The 21,358-nt window shown below is 48.5% G+C and overlaps 1 protein-coding gene across 4 annotated transcripts in view; it reads left to right on the top strand.

Moving 5' to 3' along the window:
• Nucleotides 1-21,358, top strand: part of KDM4B (lysine demethylase 4B) — a 354,261-nt gene that overhangs the window by 30,782 nt on the left and 302,121 nt on the right. For all 4 annotated transcript variants that reach the window (XM_033955335.1, XM_033955336.1, XM_033955333.1 and 1 more), the window contains exon 2: nucleotides 18,444-18,614. In XM_033955335.1, the coding sequence (XP_033811226.1) occupies nucleotides 18,474-18,614 (141 nt within the window). In that variant the 5' untranslated portion in view covers nucleotides 18,444-18,473. The remainder of the gene's footprint in view (nucleotides 1-18,443; nucleotides 18,615-21,358) is intronic.

The raw sequence follows: 21,358 nt of genomic DNA, 5'->3' as shown, positions 1-21,358 counted from the left end.
AGAACATAAGAAGTTGCCTCCGCTGAGTCAGACCAGAGGTCCATCGCGCCCAGCGGTCCACTCCCACGGCGGCCCATCAGGCCCATTGCCTGAGCAGTGGTCCTTGACTATTTTTATAACCTATCTCTACTCCTATCCCTATAACCTAACCTCAATCCTTATCTGTACCCCTCAATTCCCTTGTTCTCTAGGAACCTATCCAAACCTTCTTTGAAGCCCTGTAACTTGTTCTGGCCTATCACAGCCTCTGGAAGTGCGTTGCACGTATCCACCACCCTCTGGGTGAAAAAGTACTTCCTAGCGTTTGTTCTAAACCTTTCCCCTTTCAATTTCTCTGAGTGCCCCCTTGTACTTGTGCTTCCCCATAATCTGAAAAATCTGTCCCTGTCCACTTTTTCTATGCCCTTCAGGATCTTGAAGGTTTCTATCATGTCTCCTCTAAATCTCCGCTTCTCAAGGGAGAATAGCCCCAGCTTTTTTAGCCTGTCAGTATATGAGAGGTTTTCCATACCCTTTATCAGTTTAGTTGCTCTTCTCTGGACTCCCTCGAATACTGCCATGTCTTTCTTGAGGTATGGTGACCAATACTGGACACAGTACTCCAGATGTGGGCACACCATTGCGCGATAAAGTGGCAGGATGACTTCCTTCGTCCTGGTCGTGAGGCCCTTCTTAATGATTCCAAGCATTTTGTTTGCTTTCCTTGAGGCTGTGGCGCACTGTGCCGATGCCTTCAGTGTTGTGTCCACCATTACTCCCAGGTCTCTTTCAAGGTTACTTACCCCCAGCAGTGATTACCCCATTTTGTAGCTGAACATCGGGTTCTTTTTTCCTACATGCATGACCTTACACTTCCCTATGTTAAAGCTCATTTGCCACTTTTTGGCCCACTCTTCCAGTGTTGGCAGATCCTTTTGGAGATTTTCGCAGTCTTCCATTGTTTCAACCCTGCTGTATAGTTTGGTGTCGTCTGCATATTTAATGACCTCACATTTTGTTCCCGCCTCCAGGTCATTTATAAATATATTGAACAGGAGCGGTCCCAACACCAACCCCTGCGGCACCCTGCTCGTGACCCATTTCCAATTTGAGTAGTGACCCTTCACGCCAACCCTCTGTTTTCTGCCTGCCAGCCAGTTTTTGATCCATCGGTGGACCTCCCCTTGTACCCCGTGGTTCCATAGTTTCTTAAGCAGTCTGGCCTTTTGGAAGTCAAGTTAAATGATGTCTATGGATTCCCCTTTATCCACCTGTCTGTTCACCCCTTCAAAGAAGTGTAATAAGTTAGTGAGGCATGACCTACCCTTGCAGAATCCATGCTGACTCGATTTAAGCTGTCCATTGGTTTCGATGTGTTCACAAATGCTGCCCTTGATCAGCGCTTCCATCATCTTTCCCGGGACCGAGGTCAAGCTCACCGGCCTGTAGTTTCCTGGGTCGCCCCTCGAACCCTTCTTGAAGATTGGCGTGACATTTGCTATTTTCCATTATTTTCCAGTCCTCCGGGATCTCACCAGTTTTTAAGGATAGGTTGCATATTTGTCAAAGTGGCTCTGCTATTTCGTTCCTTAGTTCCTTGAGTACCCTTGGCTGAAAGCTGTCTGGACCTGGTGATTTGTCGCTCTTTAGCCTGTCTATCTGCCTGAGGACATCCTCTTGGCTTACCTCTAGTTGGGCCAGCTTATCATCCTGATCTCCATTTACGAACTCTTCTGGCTCCGGAATTTTGGTTGTGTCCTCCCTCGTGAAGGCTGACGTGAAGAACTTGTTTAACTTGTCAGCCATCTCTTTTTCCTCTTTTACCACCCTCTTTCTGTCTCCATCGTCCAAGGGTCCCACTTCCTCCCTTGCTGGTTGCTTCCCCTTAACGTATCTGAAGAATGATTTGAAGTTTGTTGCTTCCCCCGCTAGTTTCTCTTCATATTCTCTTTTTGCTTTCCTAACTACTCGGTGGCACTCTTTCTGGTGTTTTTTATGCTCCTTTAGGTTGTCCTTTGATTGATCCTTTTTCCATTTGTTGAACGATGCTTTCTTGTCACTTATCACCTTCTTCACTGCATTTGTTATCCACACTGGGTTTTTCGTTCTATTTTTTTTGCACCCTTTCCTGAACTTGGGGACGCACAGGTTCTGTGCTTCGTGTACCACGCCCTTGAGTAGGGTCCAGGCTTTTTCTACGGACTCCATCTTCCTTGCGTTGTTGAGTTTCTTTCCCACCATTTTCCTCATGGCATCATAATTCCCTTTTTTGAAGTTGAGTGTTGTCGTTGTGGTCCTTTTCACCTTTGGCGATACAATTTCTAACCTGCACTGGATCGTGTTGTGATCGCTGTTCCCCAGTGGGCCTAGTACTGCCACCTCCTTTGCGGGTCCCCCTAGTCCGTTGAAGATTAGGTCAAGAGTGGCATCTCCCTGTGTTGGTTCCATGACCAGTTGTTCCATGAAACAGTCCCTTGTGGCTTCCAGGAATTTGGCCTCCCTTGTGCAGTTTGAGTGCCCGATACTCCAGTCTATCCCAGGGTAGTTGAAATCCCCCATCACCATCACCCTTCCGCTTTTGCTTATCTGCCTTAGTTCAGCTTCAAGGTCCTGGTCTATTTCTTCCGATTGCCCAGGTGGGCGATAGTACAGACCTAATTTCATGTCTGCTCCAGTTCCTCCCGGTAGCTTAACCCATAGTGATTCCAAGCCATCAGCCCTTATTACTGTTTCCATCCTGGTTGAAGGTATGGAGTCCTTTATATATCGCGCTATTCCTCCACCCTTTTTGTGTGTCCTGTCCCTCCTGTAGAGTTTGTACCCTGGTATTGCCACATCCCATTTGTTGTCATCAGTCCACCACGTTTCTGTGACTCCAATTATGTCTAAGTCCTTTTTGCTGGCTATGACTTCCAGTTCTCCCATTTTGGCCCTTAGGCTCCTAGCATTTGTATATAGACAAAGTAAGTCCCGGTTGGTTACCTTCCCTGCTGGTTTTCCTCGTGGTCTGGTGCTCCTGCCGTCCCCCTCATGGGCTGCCGGACCCCGAGCCTCGCCTTGGTCATCCTCCTCCTGTGGTGCGCCTGTTTCGTCCTCAGCCTGATTCCCCATTTTTGGTTGTCCCTCTGGTTCCGGTTGCTCTCTGTTATTCCTGCTCACTAGTTTCCTCTGCGCCCTGGGCCCCTGCATAGCGTCCTTAGGTCCTTTTTCCAATAATTTCCACTCAGTCCCGAGCCCTTTTTACAGTGTCCTTGCTCAGTATCTTTAGTTGATACTTTTGTCCGATGTGTCGAGGCCAGATCGACTATCGGCTTTCCCCTTTTCCTCAGTTTAAAGCCAAGTCTATGATGCTCTGGACGTTGCGTGCCAGCATCCTCGTCCCAGCCGTGCTCAGATGCAGTCCGTCTCTCCTATAGAGCTTGTTCTTCCCCAAGAAAGTAGTCCAGTTCCGAACAAAGTGGAAACCCTCCTCTTCGCACCATCTCCTCAGTCAACCGTTCATTGCTTGTAGTTAACTCTCTCCTTGCGTCTGCTCTCGGTACTGGCAGGATCTCCGAGAAGGCTATCCTTCGTGTCCTCATCTTCAGTTTCCTCCCCAGGATCCTGAACTGGTCAGTTAGTGTAGTCCTGTTGTAGTTCCTCCTGCTGACGTCGTTGGTTCCTATGTGGATTACTACTGCTGTCTCCTCCGTTTCGGCTCCCTCCAGGATCCTCTCAATTCTGTCGATGACGTCCTTCGTTCTTGCCCCCGGGAGACATGTCACTAGTCGGTCCTCTCTCCCTCCAGCTATATGATTGTCCACTTCTCTCAGGATTGAGTCTCACACTACAATAGCAGATTTCCCCTTCCTCAGCTGTCTCTCTGGTCTCAGGTCTGTGTCAGTGGCACAGTCTGCTAGTCCTTCCTTCTGGCTCTTTTGGGTCTCCATCTCATCTGCCTGTCCAGATTCTCCGCAAGGTCCTCCTCCTATGGCGTCTGGTGGATTATGTCGTCCAACTGTTGGTTCTCTCCTGATGTGCTGGTGGTCCTGTGCCTCCACCATCCTGCAGGCCTCCTCGATGAACTTCTCTAGCTCTCTAACTTGTTCTGTGATGTGGTTTTCTCTGGTGGTGTCTTCAGTTGACCAGCACTGTCCCTCTATGGTGCAGAGTCCCTCCAGCTCCTGGACTTTAACCTGCAGTCTCCCGACCTCCTTCTTCAGGCTATCCAGTTCCTGGCATCGACCGCATATGGCTGCTTTCTAGCACCTGTTAATGTAACGGACTTAAACACTAGTGTATGTATAAAAAAACAAATCTGTTTCTCCTCTGGTGTGTTCCACATGTATGTTAATTTGTAACAAAACAACAAGTCAAGCAGTCCACCAAAGAATCCAACGTGGAATAAAAGAGGAGATTCAAATCAAGTTTATTCAAGGTGCTCCCAGGAACCATGCCTGATGCATTTCGCCAAACAAGGCTGGTCAATGCTAACATGTCTTTCATGCACACAGAACCACCCTCACACAGTATGGAATAAGTAATCACAAACTAACCCCCCCCCTTTTTTTTTTTTTTAAACAAAAGCACAGAAGAGGTTTTTAACACTGGCTGGCGGGCTGAATGTTCTGCGCTGTTCTGACGATCATCGGAGCAGTGCAGAGCATTCAGCATGCTAGCTTGTGTTACAAACCGAAGGAACGGTACAGTTTAGGGGGTGAAGAAACAGTGGTGCATATCCCCCAATACTGAACAAAATATAAAGATAGCAGATGTAAATTTGAAAAAAAGAGAAATAACAAATCACTTTACAAATTAACAACTAAAAATGAAACAAAAAATGGAAAATAAGATAATACCATTTTATTGGACTAATATATTTTTTAATTAGCTTTCAGAGGTCAAACCCTCTTTCCTTAGGTCAGTAAAGTATACTACTGTTACAGTATCCTGTCCTGACCTGAGGAAGGAGAATTTGGTCTCTGAAAGTTAGTCAAAAATCTATTAAAATTAGTCCAATAAAATGATCACCGTATTTCCATTTTCTATTTCTAAACATTTATCAACACAGCTGCAATATTACTTTATCCTAAAGCAAAAAAATATAATTGTCTGCCCCTTCCAGAAACTGTCTGTCTCTCCCTGCCATCTCTCCTCTTGACCCCCCCCCCCTTTGGTCTGGCATCCATCATCTGTTCCCTCAAGGTCTGGCATCTCTAAATTCTTTCTTATTATGCAGTCCTTAGTTTCCCTCTTTCCACTGTGTCTAGCCACAGCATGCCTTTACCCTCTTTCCTTCACCCCTCCACTATCTCATTAACTCTATCTTCTTCCCCCATCCAGCATATGTCTTTTTCTTTATCCCTCCTATTATCCCTCCTTCCAACCAGTATGTGTTCTTTCTCCACTTCCATTCAGCATTTGCTCTCCCTTCTCCCCACTTCCGCATCTGCCCTCTTCTCTCTCTCCCCCCCCCCCCTTGCATCATCTGCCTCCTTCTCTCCATCCACTACAGGCCCATCTCTCTCCCTTCCTCTTACCTTTCTTTCCGATTTTGGCAACAAGATCGGCAATAGGCCCCTCCCCCGCAATGACACTCAAGATCGGCAAAGGGCCTCCCCCACGATGACACTTGAACGGCAACGGGCCCCCCCTGCGTTGACACTCAAGATTGGCAACGCCCCCCTCCCCCCCCCCGCAATGATGCTCAAGATCGGTAACAGGCCCCCCAGCATCAACAGCACTTCAAATCAGCAACACGATGCTCAGTCCAAAGCTTCCCTCTGACTCGCACTGCCTGGGCGGAAACAGGAAGCTGTGTCGGAGAGAGTTTTGGGCTGAGCACCGCGTTGCTGATCTGAAGGGCTGGATTGCAGGGGGGAGAATGAGGCCCGTTGCCGATCTAGAGTGCCAGAGGGGGTGGCCCGTTGCCGATCTTGAGTGCTAGGGGGAGCCCGTTGCTGATAATTACTGTTTGAAAAAAAAAAAGGGGGTCTCTCTCTTTGCCCTCCTTCAGCGGGCCCCCTCACAGTTTTGGGTCCTAGGCACGTGCCTCTTGGGCCTATTGATTAATCCGGTCCTGGCTTGGTCCCCGTCACCATCCCTGCGAGCTCAGTCACTGCCCCGTCCCCGCAAACCTAGAGAGAAGAAGATTGTTCTTTAAGTAGAAGGAGTTAACCAAAGGGAGCTGGGGAGATGGGTGGGGAGATAGGGAGAAAAGGCAGGCAAGATTGATAGGAAAGAGTCAAAAGCGGAGCATGATAACTAGTTATAGCGAGACAAATTCTTAATCTAGCCTCTTTCCCCAGCGTCTTCTCCCTCTCTCTCTCTCTCTTCCCCAGTTCCTCTCAGGCTGCTTCAGCAAAAGGGGAGCATGATACCTAGTGAAAGCGAGACAAATATTCTTAATCTAGCCTCTTTCCCAGCGTCTTCTCCCTCTCTCTCTCTCTCTTCCCCAGTTCCCCTCAGGCTGCTTAGAAACATAGAAACATAGAAATTGACGGCAGAAAAGGGCTACAGCCCATCAAGTCTGCCCACACCCCTGACTTTTACTCCCCTATAGATCCCACGTGAATATCCCATTTTCTCTTAAAATCTGACACGCTGTTGGCCTCAATCACCTGCTGAGGCAGCTCGTTCCAATGATCGACCACCCTTTCGGTGAAGAAGTACTTCCTAGCATCACCTTGAAATTTCCCTCCCCTGATCTTCAGCGAGTGTCCTCTGGTTACCGAGGGCCCTGTAAGACTGATCTTTCACCTCTATACGCCCCGTGATATACTTAAAGGTCTCAATCATGTCCCCCCTCTCTCTTCGCTCCTCCATTGAGTACATCCGCAGTTTTTTTAGCCTTTCTCCATACGTGAGATCCCTGAGCCCCAAGACCATCCTGGTAGCCATTCGCTAAACCGATTCAATTCTCAACACATCTTTCCGGTAGTGTGGTCTCCAGAATTGAACACAATACTCGAGATGAGGTCTCACCATGGATCTGTACAGTGGCATTATGACTTCAGGTTTTCTGCTGACAAAACCCCTACGGATGCAGCCCATCATTTGTCTTGCCCTGGACGAAGCCTTCTCCACCTGATTGGCAGCTAATGATCATCGCTAATGATCACTCCTAAATCACGTTCCACCGTGGTCCTGGACAAGGTTTCACCATTTAGTGTGTAAGTTCTGTGTGGATTTTTTTTGCCTAGGTGCATTACTTTACATTTTTTAGCATTGAAGCCTAGCTGCCAAGTTGATGACCACTGTTCCAGCTGCCGTAGGTCCTGCGTCATAAAGTCAGGCACACTACTTTTGCCTACTATGTTGCATAGTTTGGCGTCGTCGGCAAACAGTGATACTTTTCCTCTAAGCCCTTGGGTCAAATCTCCTATGAATAAATTGAATAGAATCGGCCCTAAGACGGGGAGCCCTGAGGTACTCCACTTGTCACTGCTGACGTTTTGGAGGGGGTACCGTTTACCGTCACCCTTTGAAGCCTACCATCTAGCCAATCCTTTACCTTCAGCGTTTTCTCCTGTCCACCTCTCTCCCCAGCACCCTTTGCGCGGTCCAATAGCTCCCTCCTGCCAGCGGTCCATGCAGCTCCCTCCCTTCCTCTTACCTTCTCTTCGTGGCAATTTCTACAAGGCTATGCATTGTATTACAGCTGGAACCTTGACGTCGCATCGCATGTGGCTGCTGGAAAGGTCTGCTCAGACATCTGGAAACAAGAAGTTGCATCAGAGGAGACCTTTCCAGTAGCCACACACGATGTGACATCAAGGCTTCAGCTGCACTGGGCTCCCTGTTATCACTAGTCAGCAGTGGCTTTCAGGCTTACTGGGAGTGAAGCCAGCATTCCTCCTCCCGAGGGTTGCCTTGCTTTCTGAACTCTCTCTGCTGGGAACTGTTCTTTTCAGCACCACAATTCACTCAGGGTGAGTGGACAGCTGCCAGCAACATTTGCAGCTTTTATGCAAATATGCTCTCTTCTCAGGATCAATGAACTCCAATGCTCGGGCTCCCTCTGCTGGCCAGTGATAGCTACTCTGCCCTGTCACAATGTTCATACCTACATAACAAATGTTGCCAACAAACCGTAGTTTTTAGAATTCTATGATAGATCAGAAAATAGTTCTTTCATTCTAACATTGAAAACTGCTACTATGTAGCATATGAATCTTTCCTGATCCCACACTTAAAATAACTTTTATCTTTTCTGATCTAACACTTTAAATCATCACTATGTATCATGTAAATCGCTCCTAACCCTATATTGTATGGCATCCATCCGAGGGTCATCAAGAAACTGAAAGGGACCATAGCTGAACTGCTTCAACTAATAGCCAATCTGTCGATCGAATCGAGAAAGATTCCGGAGAACTGGAAGGTGGCGAATGTTACGCCAATCTTCAAAAAGGTTCGAGGGGAGACCCGGGAAACTACAGACCAGTGAGTCTGACCTCAGTACCGGGAAAGATGGTAGAGGCGCTGATAAAGGACCGCATCATTGATCACCTTGGGTCTGATGAGGACCAGCCAACACGGTTTCAGCAAAGACAGATCTTGTTTGACAAACTTGCTGCACTTTTTTGAGGGAGTAAACAAGCAGATAGACAAGGGCGACCCGGTCGACATTGTATATCTGGACTTTCAGAAGGTGTTCGACAAGGTTCCGCATGAATGACTACTTCGGAAAATTGCAAACTATGGAATCGAGGGTGAAATACGTGGATTAAAAACTGGCTGGAGAATAGGAAACGGAGAGTGGGGGTAAATGGACAATACTCGGACTGGAAGAGCGTCACCAGTGGGGTGCCGCAAGGCTCAATGCTAGGACCCGTGCTCTTCAACATCTTTATAAACAATCTGGACACAGGTACGACGAGCAAGGTGATTAAATTTGCAGACGATACGAAGTTATTTGGAGTAGTGAAGACACAGGGGGATTGCGAAGATCTGCAACATGACATAATCAGGCTCGAGGAATGGGCATCGACATGGTAGATGAGATTCAACGTGGATAAGTGTAAAGTGATGCATGTCAGTAACAAAAATCTCATGCAGGATGTCCGAGGCGGTACTTGGAGAGACCTCCCAGGAAAGGGACGTGGGAGCTCTGATCGACAAGTCGATAAAGCCGTTAATGCAATGTACGGCGGCAGCGGCGAAAAAGGCAAACAGAATGCTAGGAACGATAAAGAAGGGGATCACAAACAGATTGGAGAAGGTTATCATGCCGCTGTACCGGGCCATGGTGCGCCCTCACCTGGAGTACTGCGTACAGCACTGGTCGCCGTACATGAAGAAGGACACGCTACTACTCAAAAGGGTCCAAAGAAGAGAGACTAAGATGGTTAAGGGGTTGGAGGAGCTGCCCGTACAGTGAAAGATTAGAGAAACTGGGTCTCTCTCGAACAGAGGAGATTGAGAGGGGACATGATCGAAACATTCAAGGTACTGAAGGGGATAGACTTAGTAGATAAGGACAGGTTGTTCACCCTCTCCAAGGTAGGGAGAATGAGAGGGCACTATAAAATTGAAAGGGGATAGATTCCGTACAAATATAAGGAAGTTCTTCTTCACCCAGAGAGTGGTAGAAAACTGGAACACTCTTCCGGTGTCTATCATAGGGGAAAATGCCCTTAGTTGCTCTTCTCTGGACTCCCTCAAGCACTGCCATGTCCTTCTTCAGGTACGGCGACCAGTGCTGGGTATAATGGACCGCTGGTCTGACCGAGTAGCGACAATTCTTAAGTTCTTATTTATCTACCTATTATTTAATCTGCCTCGAACTTCACTTGGTGAGGATTTGGCGGGATTTAAGACCGGTGATTGAGGCTCGACCTGTTTTTTTTAACCTGATTACGGTTGTTGTTGTGCTTTGGGAGGTCTCTGAGGTCTTTGCCCCTTGTCATTGTTTTTGTGGTTTGATTGATTTCCAGTGTTTTGTCTTTGAACCCACAACCTCAGGGTACTGAGACTATAGCTTTAACCACTTCACCAATCAAGAAATCAAAATGTAGCAAAAGTGATTGAGGTTGGCTCTTATTGGTGGAATGAGGCATTATTACATCACAATACCAGCTCTAGTTATCAGAGGTTGAAAATTTTCACACTATTTATTTATTAAATTTTCTATACTGTTCTTCCGGGGGAGCTCAGAATGGTTTACATGAATTTATTCAGGTGCTTAAGCACAATCTATATAATGTAGCTGGGGCAAGGGGGGGATTAAGTGGCTTGCCCAGGATCACAAGGAGCAGCATGGGTTTGAACCCACAACCTCAGGTGCTGAGACTGTGGCTTTAATCACTGCAACACGCTCTCCCCTTCGGAAAAAGAAATTGACAGGCACTCTTAAATTTGAGGATCTGCTGTCGAGAGTTTCCTAATAATGTTTAGCACTTTATTATGTACTATATTAGTAGGGCAACTACCTAGACCTAATCTCCCTCTCATCTAAAGACCCTCACTTGTCGCACATTAGCCTAATAGATGTAACATAGACTGACACCATCTGGTCAGACCACCTGATGGCCAACTTCCAAATACTATGGTGCAACCCACTCCCTCACACACCTACAAAACACAGAAAAGATATACCAACAACCACCTTCAGACCCTCCCTTAATCCCACAGAATTCTGGTCCCACTTCAATCTACTATCACACTGAAACAGATTTCAATACCAGCTGGATCACCCTCCATGATAAAATCGCTCATTTAAAGAAAGGCAATAAAAGACTACACCTTATTGATGGATGGTACAACACAGAACTAGCTTCACTTAAAAGAAAAGCACGCCAACTAGAAAGAATCTGAAACAAAACAAAGAGGGAAGAGGATAAAGCAATATGGAGATTCAAAATCCATGAGTATAAAAGAATCACCAAGGAAAAACAACGTACCTTCTACTCTAACAAAATAGGATTCCCCCACTACCAATAGCAAAGAACTTTTCAAATTAATCAATTCACTTCTTGAAATCGATCTCCACAAAAGATCATCCTCCACACAACTACCAGTAGAAGAGAACTTCGCTGTTCACTTCAAGTCAAAAATCCTCAATCTTAGAACTTCCTTCCAGACTCCACCGTCCAACTCCCCATCAACTACACCCATTCACCATGACCCAATCCTGTGAACTGGAGCCACTTTGAACCCCCCCCATCTGGTTCCAATTTCTCAAGCTCTATAATAAATACGCCAAAACATTCTGCCGCCTAAACAATTGCCCACCCACCATCATGAGAGCAGTCCCCACCCCCTTCAAGGCCATGTTCTTCGACTGTATCTCTCATCTAATGGCAAACAGCAAATTCCCAACCTATCTTGGCCACATCCTCATATTGCCCATTATAAAGAACCGCAAAGATCCCATATCAACATCGCCCAACTATAAGACCAGTAGCCAACATCCCCCTCTTCACCAAAGTGATGGAAGGCCTAACCAACGCTGCCCTTACGAACTACCTAGATAAATTCTCATTACTTCACAAATACCATTCGGGATTCCGCTCACACCACAGCACCAAAACAGCCTTAGCCTCCATCATTGATCACATCGCACAACTACTCAGCTCAGGGAAACATGCACTAATACTCCAATTTGACCTCAGCAACGCCTTCGACCTGGTGGACCATGACATTCTACTCAACCGGTTAGATGCCCTAGGTATCTCAGACCATGTACTCAACTGGTTCAGAGTCTTCCTTAGAAACCGATCCTACCAAGTCACCAGTGAGCAAACCTATTCCCAGATCTGGACCAACCCCTGTGGTGTCCCCCAGACTCCCTTTTATCCGCCACCCTATCTAATCTATACATGTCCTCCTTAGGCCAGGAACTTTCCAATTTGAACCTCCAATCATACATCTATGTGGATGACATAGACCATCGTCTAGACTGTTAACTGAAACCAGACACTTCATCTCATCAATCAACCACGTAGAACAATGGTCAACAAACTCCAAACTAAAGCTAAACCCTATCAACCTAAATGGAACGGACTTCCCAATTAACCCTACCATCAAAATCCTAGGAGTTACCCTAGATCAGCAACTGACACTCGAAGCCCACACCAACATCCTATTCAAAAATGGCTTCCATTTATTATGGAAACTAAGCACACTAAAACCATACTTCAATTTCACATCATTCAGACTGTTGGTCCAGTCTCTAGTCCTTCCTACTCACTGGACTACTGCAGCATAATCTACCTAGGATCTCACAAAAAACCCATCAAGAAACTGAGACTCATCCAGAACACAGCCATCTGACTAATCTTTGGTTTGAAAAAATCTGGCCACCTCACCCCATACTACAAGAAACTTCACTGGCTACCTATCGAGGCCAGAATAATCTTCAAATTTGGTTGCCTTTGCTTCAACACCCTTCTCGGCACCGCACCCACATGCCTCCTGAAACACCTTGCCCTAAAGGACAAACTCTGCCTCTCTCACAGAACTTTACTGTTCACATTTCCTTCTTACCAAGGATGCAAAGTCAAGAGATTCCTCAACAGGACACTCTCCTTTCAAGCAGGGATCTGGAACAACACCTTAAGCGACCTAATCCTGAACGCACCAACATACCATTCATTCAGAAAATCACTAAAAACCCATTTCTATTCTGCTCATCTCTTACCTCTTCTCATTTGCTCCTTCTTCCTACCCTACCACCCTGTTCACTCAACTGTCTTCCACACCTTCCCAAATCTAACTGATGTAACCTCTTGTTCTTGTTGTATACTGTCTTGAACTAAAAAGGTATGACGGGATATAAATAAAGCTATTATTATTATTATTATTAAATAACATAATACAGTAGAATCTCAATTAACTGGGATTCATTCAACCGGCAAAAAACAAAATCATCCCCAAAGCATATCCTCTCCCTCCAGTTCTGAAGTGCAGTGGTCCTAAGCCGTGAAATACCCCTCCCTCTAGTCCTTCCAGTGCAGAAACAGTGGCAGAGGTCCTGAGCCCCAAACCCCTCCCTCCAGCCTCGAAGCAGCAGCCCTGAGCCGTGAATCCCCCCCTCACTTACCGAAGCAGCAGTGGCAGAGAAAAGGCCCTGCTTGGGGCTGGCCGCATGCAGCCTGTTATCAGCACTGCCTCTGCTGATCTGCTGCTGCTTTTGTAAGTATGGGGAGTTCAGGAGGCCAGACCCACGCGGAGGAAGGGAAGGCATATGGCGGGGGGGGGGGGAGGGGGGAGGAGGTGAACCAGAGGTTTTGGGGGATGGTCCAGCAGGGGAGGGAATGGATGGATGCTGGATCCATAAAGAAGGAGGATCCATAAAGGAGGAGAGAAAGAGACTCTACGTGTATCCCCTCCTCTCCCTGCTGTAGAATCAAAGCGCTGCACCTCCGCTTCCTCCCCTTCCTGCTGTAGAATCAATGTGCCTCCTCTTCCTCCCTTCCTTGGAGAAGCAGCTTAGGACTCCCCCAGGCCTACCTTTAATCACTGGTGGTTTCAAGTTTATTAGTTTCAAGTTTCAAGTTTATTTAAAATATTTGATATGATCGCAATATCCAAATCCAATGCGATTTACAAAGAATTTAAAAAAATAAAAACTCAAACAGGACACTAGAAATAATTATAACATAAAGATGCAGTTGAGGGGGGGGTTAAAAAAAAATTGAAGTAAATACAATTCCAAAATAAATGAAAAAGGATGGGTAAAGAGACAAAAGGTTAGGGAGCGTTACCCACTTAATTTCTACTTAACAGTGTTCCTTGTCCAGATATATTCCAGAATAAGGTCATGTGATTTTAATTGAGTCAGTTAAAGGCGTCCTTAAACAGCCAACTTTTTAGTAGGCTTTTGAATTTGTTAAGTAATTTTTCTTCTCTTATGTTGTAAGGAAGCAAGTTCCAAATTTGAGGAGCTGTAACAGAAAAGATCATATCCTTCCTTGAATAGATGATTTTTAATGAGGGAATTACTAACAGAGATTTTTCTTCTGATCTTAAAGATTTTACAGGGGTGTATGGAATTAGAAATCTTTCTGAAAATGCTGGGGCTTTATTTACTAATATTTTATGTGCAAGTAAGGCTATTTTGTAAGTAATTCTATGGTTTACCGGTAATCAATGATTTTCTTTTAACAGTGGTCCAGCGGGTTGAATCAGGGCAGGAGCAATCCTCTTATGCTCAAGTCTCACTCGCGGCAGCCATTTTTATTCAGCGAGACTGCGCGGACAGGTGTGTAAAAGGATCGCTCCAGCCTCAACTCACCCTGCTGGACTACCATTGATTGGCGTTTGATTAGAGTTTCCATTAGTTTACCGTATTTTCGCGGATATAACGCGCACCATTGTAAAACGCGCACAGGGGTATAGCGCGCAGAAATCACGATGATATGTACAAAAACTTTTCTATACCGCGCTCAGGCATATAACGCGCATGCTGCCCGACTCTCCTTTCGCCCGCCCTGACTTTCCGTGCGCTGTCCCGACTCTCCGTTCACCCCCCCTGACTTCCGTGCACTGTCCTCCCTTGAAGTCCTGTCCCCCCTTGAAGGTCTGTCCCCATCCTGAAAGCCTGATGCCCCCCCCGACGTCCGATACATCCCCCCCCCCGGCAGGACCACTCGCACCCTCACCCCGAAGGACCGCCGACTCCCCAACAATATCGGGCCAGGAGGGAGCCCAAACCCTCCTGGCCACGGCGACCCCCTAACCCCACCCCGCACTACATTACGGGCAGGAGGGATCCCAGGCCCTCCTGCCCTCGACGCAAACCCCCTCCCCCCAACGACCGCCCCCCCCCAAGAACCTCCGCCCGTCCCCCAGCCGACCCGCGACCCCCCTGGCCGACCCCCACGACACCCCCACCCGCCTTCCCCGTACCTTTGTGTAGTTGGGCCAGGAGGGAGCCCAAACCCTCCTGGCCACGGCGACCCCCTAACCCCACCCCGCACTACATTACGGGCAGGAGGGATCCCAGGCCCTCCTGCCCTCGACGCAAACCCCCCTCCCCACCAGCCGACCCGCGACCCCCCTGGCCGACCCCCACGACCCCCCCACCCTCCTTCCCCGTACCTTTGGAAGTTGGCCGGACAGACGGGAGCCAAACCCGCCTGTCCGGCAGGCAGCCAACGAAGGAATGAGGCCGGATTGGCCCATCCGTCCTAAAGCTCCGCCTACTGGTGGGGCCTAAGGCGCGTGGGCCAATCAGAATAGGCCCTGGAGCCTTAGGTCCCACCTGGGGGCGCGGCCTGAGACACATGGTCGGGTTTGGCCCATGTGCCTCAGGCCGCGCCCCCAGGTGGGACCTAAGGCTCCAGGGCCTATTCTGATTGGCCCACGCGCCTTAGGCCCCACCAGTAGGCGGAGCTTTAGGACGGATGGGCCAATCCGGCCTCATTCCTTCGTTGGCTGCCTGCCGGACAGGCGGGTTTGGCTCCCGTCTGTCCGGCCAACTTCCAAAGGTACGGGGAAGGTGGGTGGGGGGGTCGTGGGGGTCGGCCAGGGGGGTCGCGGGTCGGCTGGGGGGGAGGGGGGTTTGCGTCGAGGGCAGGAGGGCCTGGGATCCCTCCTGCCCGTAATGTAGTGCGGGGTGGGGTTAGGGGGTCGCCGTGGCCAGGAAGGTTTGGGCTCCCTTCTGGCCCAATTACACAAAGGTACGGGGAAGGCGGGTGGGGGTGTCGTGGGGGTCGGCCAGGGGGGTCGCGGGTCGGCTGGGGGACGGGCGGAGGTTCTTGGGGGGGGGGCGGTCGTTGGAGGGAGGGGGGTTTGCGTCGAGGGCAGGAGGGCCTGGGATCCCTCCTGCCCGTAATGTAGTGCGGGGTGGGGTTAGGGGGTCGCCGTGGCCAGGAGGGTTTGGGCTCCCTCCTGGCCCGATATTGTTGGGGAGTCGGCGGTCCTTCGGGGTGAGGGTGCGAGTGGTCCTGCCGGGGGAGGGGTGTATCGGACGTCGGGGAGTCGGCCGGGCAAGAGGGCTTGGGCTCCCTCTTGCTCCGATCGTGGATGCGGGTGCGGGTGGGAGCGCGTGCGAGCGGTCGTTCGGGGTGGGGGTGCGAGCGGTCCTGCTGGGGGGGTGAATCGGGCGTCGGGCGGGGTGGGAACTATGTTTAAAAACTTTTGTATACCGCGCTCAGGCATATAACGCGTGAGGGGTATGCGCGGTACGTAAAATCACGTATAACGCGCGCGTTATATCCGTGAAAATACGGTACTCACATCAATAGTGAGCAAACTAATGGAAACTCTAATCAAACACTAATTAGATACGATCATGAATGAGGAGAATCTACGGGATCCCCGTCAACATGGATTTACTAAGGGGAGATCCTGCCAATCCAACCTGATCAGCTTCTTTGACTGGGTGACGAGGAAGCTGGATGTTGGGGAGTCCCTGGACATCGTATACCTGGACTTCAGCAAAGCATTTGATAGCATACCACACCGCAGGTTGCTGAGCAAGATGAGTTTTATAGGATTGGGCAACACATTGCCGAAATGGATTGGGAACTTGCTTGGAGGTAGGCTTCAGAGGGTAGTGGTGAACGGCACACCCTCCGAAATAACGGAGGTGATCAGTGGAGTGCCGCAGGGCTCCGTCCTGGGCCCGATCCTGTTCAACATCTATATAAGAGACTTGGCAGAAGGGCTCCGAGGTAAAATAACATTATTCGCCGATGACGCCAAACTAAGCAATGTAGTGGGCAAAAGCACAACAGACAAAAATTCAATGCCCGACAACATGTTGTACGACCTACTTCTACTGGAGCGCTGGTCTGGGTACTGGCAACTCAGCTTCAATGCCAAAAAATGCAAAGACATGCACCTGGGCAGCCAAAATCCATGCAAGACTTACACCCTTAATGGCGAGATCCTAACAAGAACTGAAGCAGAACGAGACTTAGGGGTGATCGTCCGTGAGGACATGAAGACTGCCAATCAAGTGGAGCAAGCTTCCTCTAAAGCAAGGCAAATCATAGGTTGCATACGCAGGAGTTTTGTCAGCCGTAAACCTGAAGTCATTATGCCATTGTATAGATCCATGGTGAGACCACACCTGGAGTACTTTGTGCAATTCTGGAGGCCGCATTACCGTAAGGATGTGCTGAGACTAGAGTCGGTCCAGAGAATGGCCACCCGGATGGTCTCGGGACTCAAGGATCTCCCGTACGAGGAACGGCTAGAGAAGTTACAGCTCTACTTACTCGAGGAACGCAGAGAGAGGGGAGACATGATCGAGACGTTCAAGTATCTCACGGGCCGCATCGAGGTGGAAGAAGATATCTTCTTTTTCAAGGGTTCCAGGGCAACAAGGGGGCATCCGTGGAAAATCAGGGGCGGGATGACACCAGGAAATTCTTTTTCACTGAAAGGGTGGTTGATCGCTGGAATAGTCTTCCACTTCAGGTCATTGAGGCCAGCAGCATGCCTGATTTTAAGGTCAAATTGGATAGACACATGGGATCTATTCACAGAGATAGGTAGGGGAGGGTCATTGGAATGGGCAGACTAGATGGGCCGTGGCCCTTATCTGCCGTCTATTTCTATGTTTCTAAGGTAGGCCCGGGGGTAGGCCTATACTGCTTCTCCGAGGGAGGGAGGGGTATGTGGTGATTCTACAGAAGGGAGGGAGGGGTGCACATTGATTCTACAGTGGGGGAGGGGTGTGCATTGATTCTACAGAGGGAGGGAAGGAAAGGGCGCACATGGATAGCCAGGACAGGACCTGACACCTCACCTCAGGGGTGGGAGGGATCACTCCTGTCTCGGTTTGGCTCACCCCAACACTGGACTACCAGGATTTAAGGTGGACCTGGGGAAAGGTCAGTGCTAGGTTCAGGAAGGGCGGGTAGGTATTCAGCTGGGCAGCACTTGAATACAAACCTTTTGTTTACATTTTAACATTCCCCCCCCCCTTTTTTTTTAGGGGAAAAATGTTATCTTGGTTTATATTCTGATTGGAAAGAAGGTCTTTTGATGCAATTCTTAAACTTCTACATTAAAAAATAAATAAATAAAAAGATTTGCACTGCTGTATGTACTAGCAGAATGAATTTCATTTAAATTAAAGTAATGAACTTTAGTAAGAACTTTTCTTTTTTTATCATGCTTATTAGGACATGTGGCAAGGCATTATTTCCTGTTCCCCTACTTGCAAGATGCTTTTAAATTGGATTACTTCAGATTGGAAGGGTGTATATTCTCTTACCCCTCCTAACTCTCTTCACAGTAAATAGTACAACGTTTATAGATCCTCAGAAGTACACCTATGGTCAGGCTTTATGCACTACTTCCTCACCGGATCTTCCTTTGCTATACTCTCACAGAAAATTTAACTTGAACTATTGTGCTTTTTGGTCAATGCTTTAAATTGGATTAAACACACATTATAGAAGCTCTGTTAATTTATAACACACCAAGGACAACTGTGATGGTATTCTTTTCTGTCTTTAAGAGATTATAAGTAAAAAAGAAAATAAGGTCAGATAATGTTCATTTTTATTTTTTTCTTTCTGTAGGTAACATTTTGGTGTCAAATAACCAGAATCATGGGATCAGAAAGTCCTTGTCCTCAGAATCCTGGTTGTAAGATTATGACATTCCGACCTACCCTGGAGGAATTCCAGGACTTTGGGAAGTATATCGCTTTCATCGAGTCCCAAGGAGCACATAGGGCTGGACTTGCTAAGGTCAGACCACTCTGTTAAATAGCCTCTATTTAGACAAAATCTTTCTCTGATCACACTTCAATTTGGAATCAGTCTTCTGAAGAGTCATTTTAAATAGTCTGGTAACTCTGGTTTGCAGATAAACTTCTTTTGGAGATATCTTGAAAATTTTGGCTAACAATGAAGTTGGGTAGATCTAACTTGCATTTTCTGTGACTGAAGAAGACCCCACTGGCTTGTGATTTCCAGGTTTTAACTGATTAGCACTGATATCCTCACCTCCCGTCTGCCATCTAATTGCAAAAATGGGAGCTTCCTGAATAAACACATGAAAAAGTCACTTCTAGTATTTTTTTTTATCTTTTCCATTGCCTGTCTTGGATTCTCTGCTTTATTTTTGGTGCCTTTTCTATTTTTTCTGCAGCAAAACTGTATTCAAGTCAACTAAAATGGTACAGTATCTGGCAAAAGCAGCTGAATCCCAAAAATGCCAATACATATATTTGTATACTTTTTAGGAAATGGTGTCTTTTCCAAGGACAAGCCATAATATACTCAGAACTGGGTGACGACCCTCATTGGAGTCCTGGTGCAGACACTACCCAGCTTTCCTTTCTCTTTAAGAAACCTTTGGTAGGCTTGCACTGCAAAATTTGCCTTTCTGGGTCACATGGGACCCAAATTGCTTGACACAAAATTTTTCATAATTGAGCCATTTGATTTCACTGTGGCTATTTATTTTCCCCATTATGGGCTAGATCAGGGGTGGGTAAACTTTTTGACCTGTGGGCCACAATGGGTTCTTAAATTTTACAGAAGGGCCGGGGGGGGGGGGGTGGAATCTGATGCTGAAGGAGGAAATAGCACTCCCGCAGCTGCTGAATCCTCACAAATTTTCTTTTTGTGCATTGTGCCTCCCTCCTATGTCCTTGGTGCCCCAGTGCCTCCTTCCTATGCCCCCAGTGCCTCCTCCCTATGTCCTTAGTACCCCCAGTGCCTCCTTCCTATGTCCATGGTGCCCCAGTGCCTCCTTCCTATGTCCATGATGCCCCAATGCCTCCTTCCTATGCCCCAGTGCCTCCTTCCTATGTCCTTAGTCCCCCTAGTGCCTTCTTCCTTTGTCCATGGTGCCCCAGTACTTCCTTCTTGTGTCCTTGGTGCCCCTTCCTATGTCCTTAGTGCCCCAGTACTTCCTTCCTATGTCCTTTGCTCCCCTTCCTATGTCCTTAGTGCCCCCAGTGCCTCCTTCCTATGTCCTTTGTGCCCCTTCCTATGTCCTTAGTGTCCCCAGTGCCTCCTTCCTATGTCCTTTGTGCCCCTTCCTATGTCCTTAGTGCCCCTTCCTATGTCCTCAGTGCCCCCTTCCTCCCTCCTCCCCCAATCTGACCGGCACCAGTTGCATTTAATTACTTCCCGCCTTTCCCGAAGCCGCACTGAAGCCTGCCTGCCTGCCCTCAAGCCGACCTACCGCTGATTCCTACTCCCCCCTCCCTGCCCGGCACCCACCCGTCTGTCCGTCAACTCCCTGCCTCCGCTCGCCCACTATATTTACTTACAGCCCTGCTGGTGCCACATCGAAGGGAAGGGCCAGGCGCGTACCTACAAGCCTTTTCCCGACGTCAATTCTGACGTAGGAGAGAAGGTCTGTCAGAATTGACGTCGGGAGAAGGCTTGTGGGTACGCGCCTGGCCCTTCCCTTTGATGCGGCACCAGCAGGCCTGTAAGTAAATATAGTGGGCGAGCGGCAGCGGAGAGCAGATGGACGGGCGGCCCATGTACCACGTGTTTAGAAACCCTGCCTTATCCTGCAGACAAGGGCAAACTACGATGCCACAAGCCGGGTTAAAAAGCTAAATGGGCCGGATTTGGCCTGCGGGCCGTAGTTTGCCCAAGTCTAGGCTAGATTCACTAAGCAAACTGATCAGTTTGCGACCCCGACCCAATTCACTAACCTCGTGGCCGATCCAGTTCCGATCCATGCATGCAAATGAGGGTAAGCGGCATGCAAAGCAGGAAGGACTAGATTCACAAAACTTTTTCAACAATGCCAACTGGGCTGGCCAATCCAAAAAGAAGTGACTGCTGGGAACCAGTCGTTCACGATCTTTCCTGCTCTCTGCTGACTTCTGCCTTTCTGCCCCGACTTTCCTGTTCAGCCGTGACTCGTCTGCCCTGCTCAGCCCCGATTCTGCCTTCTCCTTCGTTTATGCCGCCCTGCTCAGCCCCGATTTTCATTCCTTTATGCCGCCCTTCTCAGCCTTGATTCTCCTGCCTTCATGCCACCCCTATACTCTCCTGCTCTGCCTCCCTTCCCAACAGCGCGAGCCTGTGGTTTTAACACGCAGGTTTAAACCACGGGCTCGCACTGCAGGGAAGGGCGGCAGAGAGCAGGAGAGTCGGGGCCAGTAAAAAAAGTTAAAACCAAAACAGACAGTAAACGCATGCGTAAACCCTACAGGAAAAGCAAATGGTCTGCGCATGTGTCAGGATCGCTCACTAGAGATCCGTGTGGTCAGTGGTGGGGGGGGGGGCATTCCTCCGATTGCCCCCATTTGCATGCTGAGCCTTGGTGAATTGGTCAGCCTGCCACGAATTGGGCACGGAGAGGCAGGTTAGTGAATCTAGCCCTATGTCTCACAAACCTGTCAGTGGGTTTGAGGTGCACAGAATGTAATAGGACCTTCCCTAGCAACAGCAGCAGATGAATCCAGAGACCAATGGGATAGCACACATCTACCAGCAGGTGGAGATAGAGAAACTGATTA

The sequence above is a fragment of the Geotrypetes seraphini genome, chromosome 8, assembly GCF_902459505.1.
Source record: "Geotrypetes seraphini chromosome 8, aGeoSer1.1, whole genome shotgun sequence".
NCBI classification, from domain to species: Eukaryota; Metazoa; Chordata; class Amphibia; order Gymnophiona; family Dermophiidae; genus Geotrypetes; species Geotrypetes seraphini.
The sequence above is the reverse complement of the archived record's forward strand: the minus strand, read 5'-3'. Positions and strand labels throughout refer to the sequence as shown.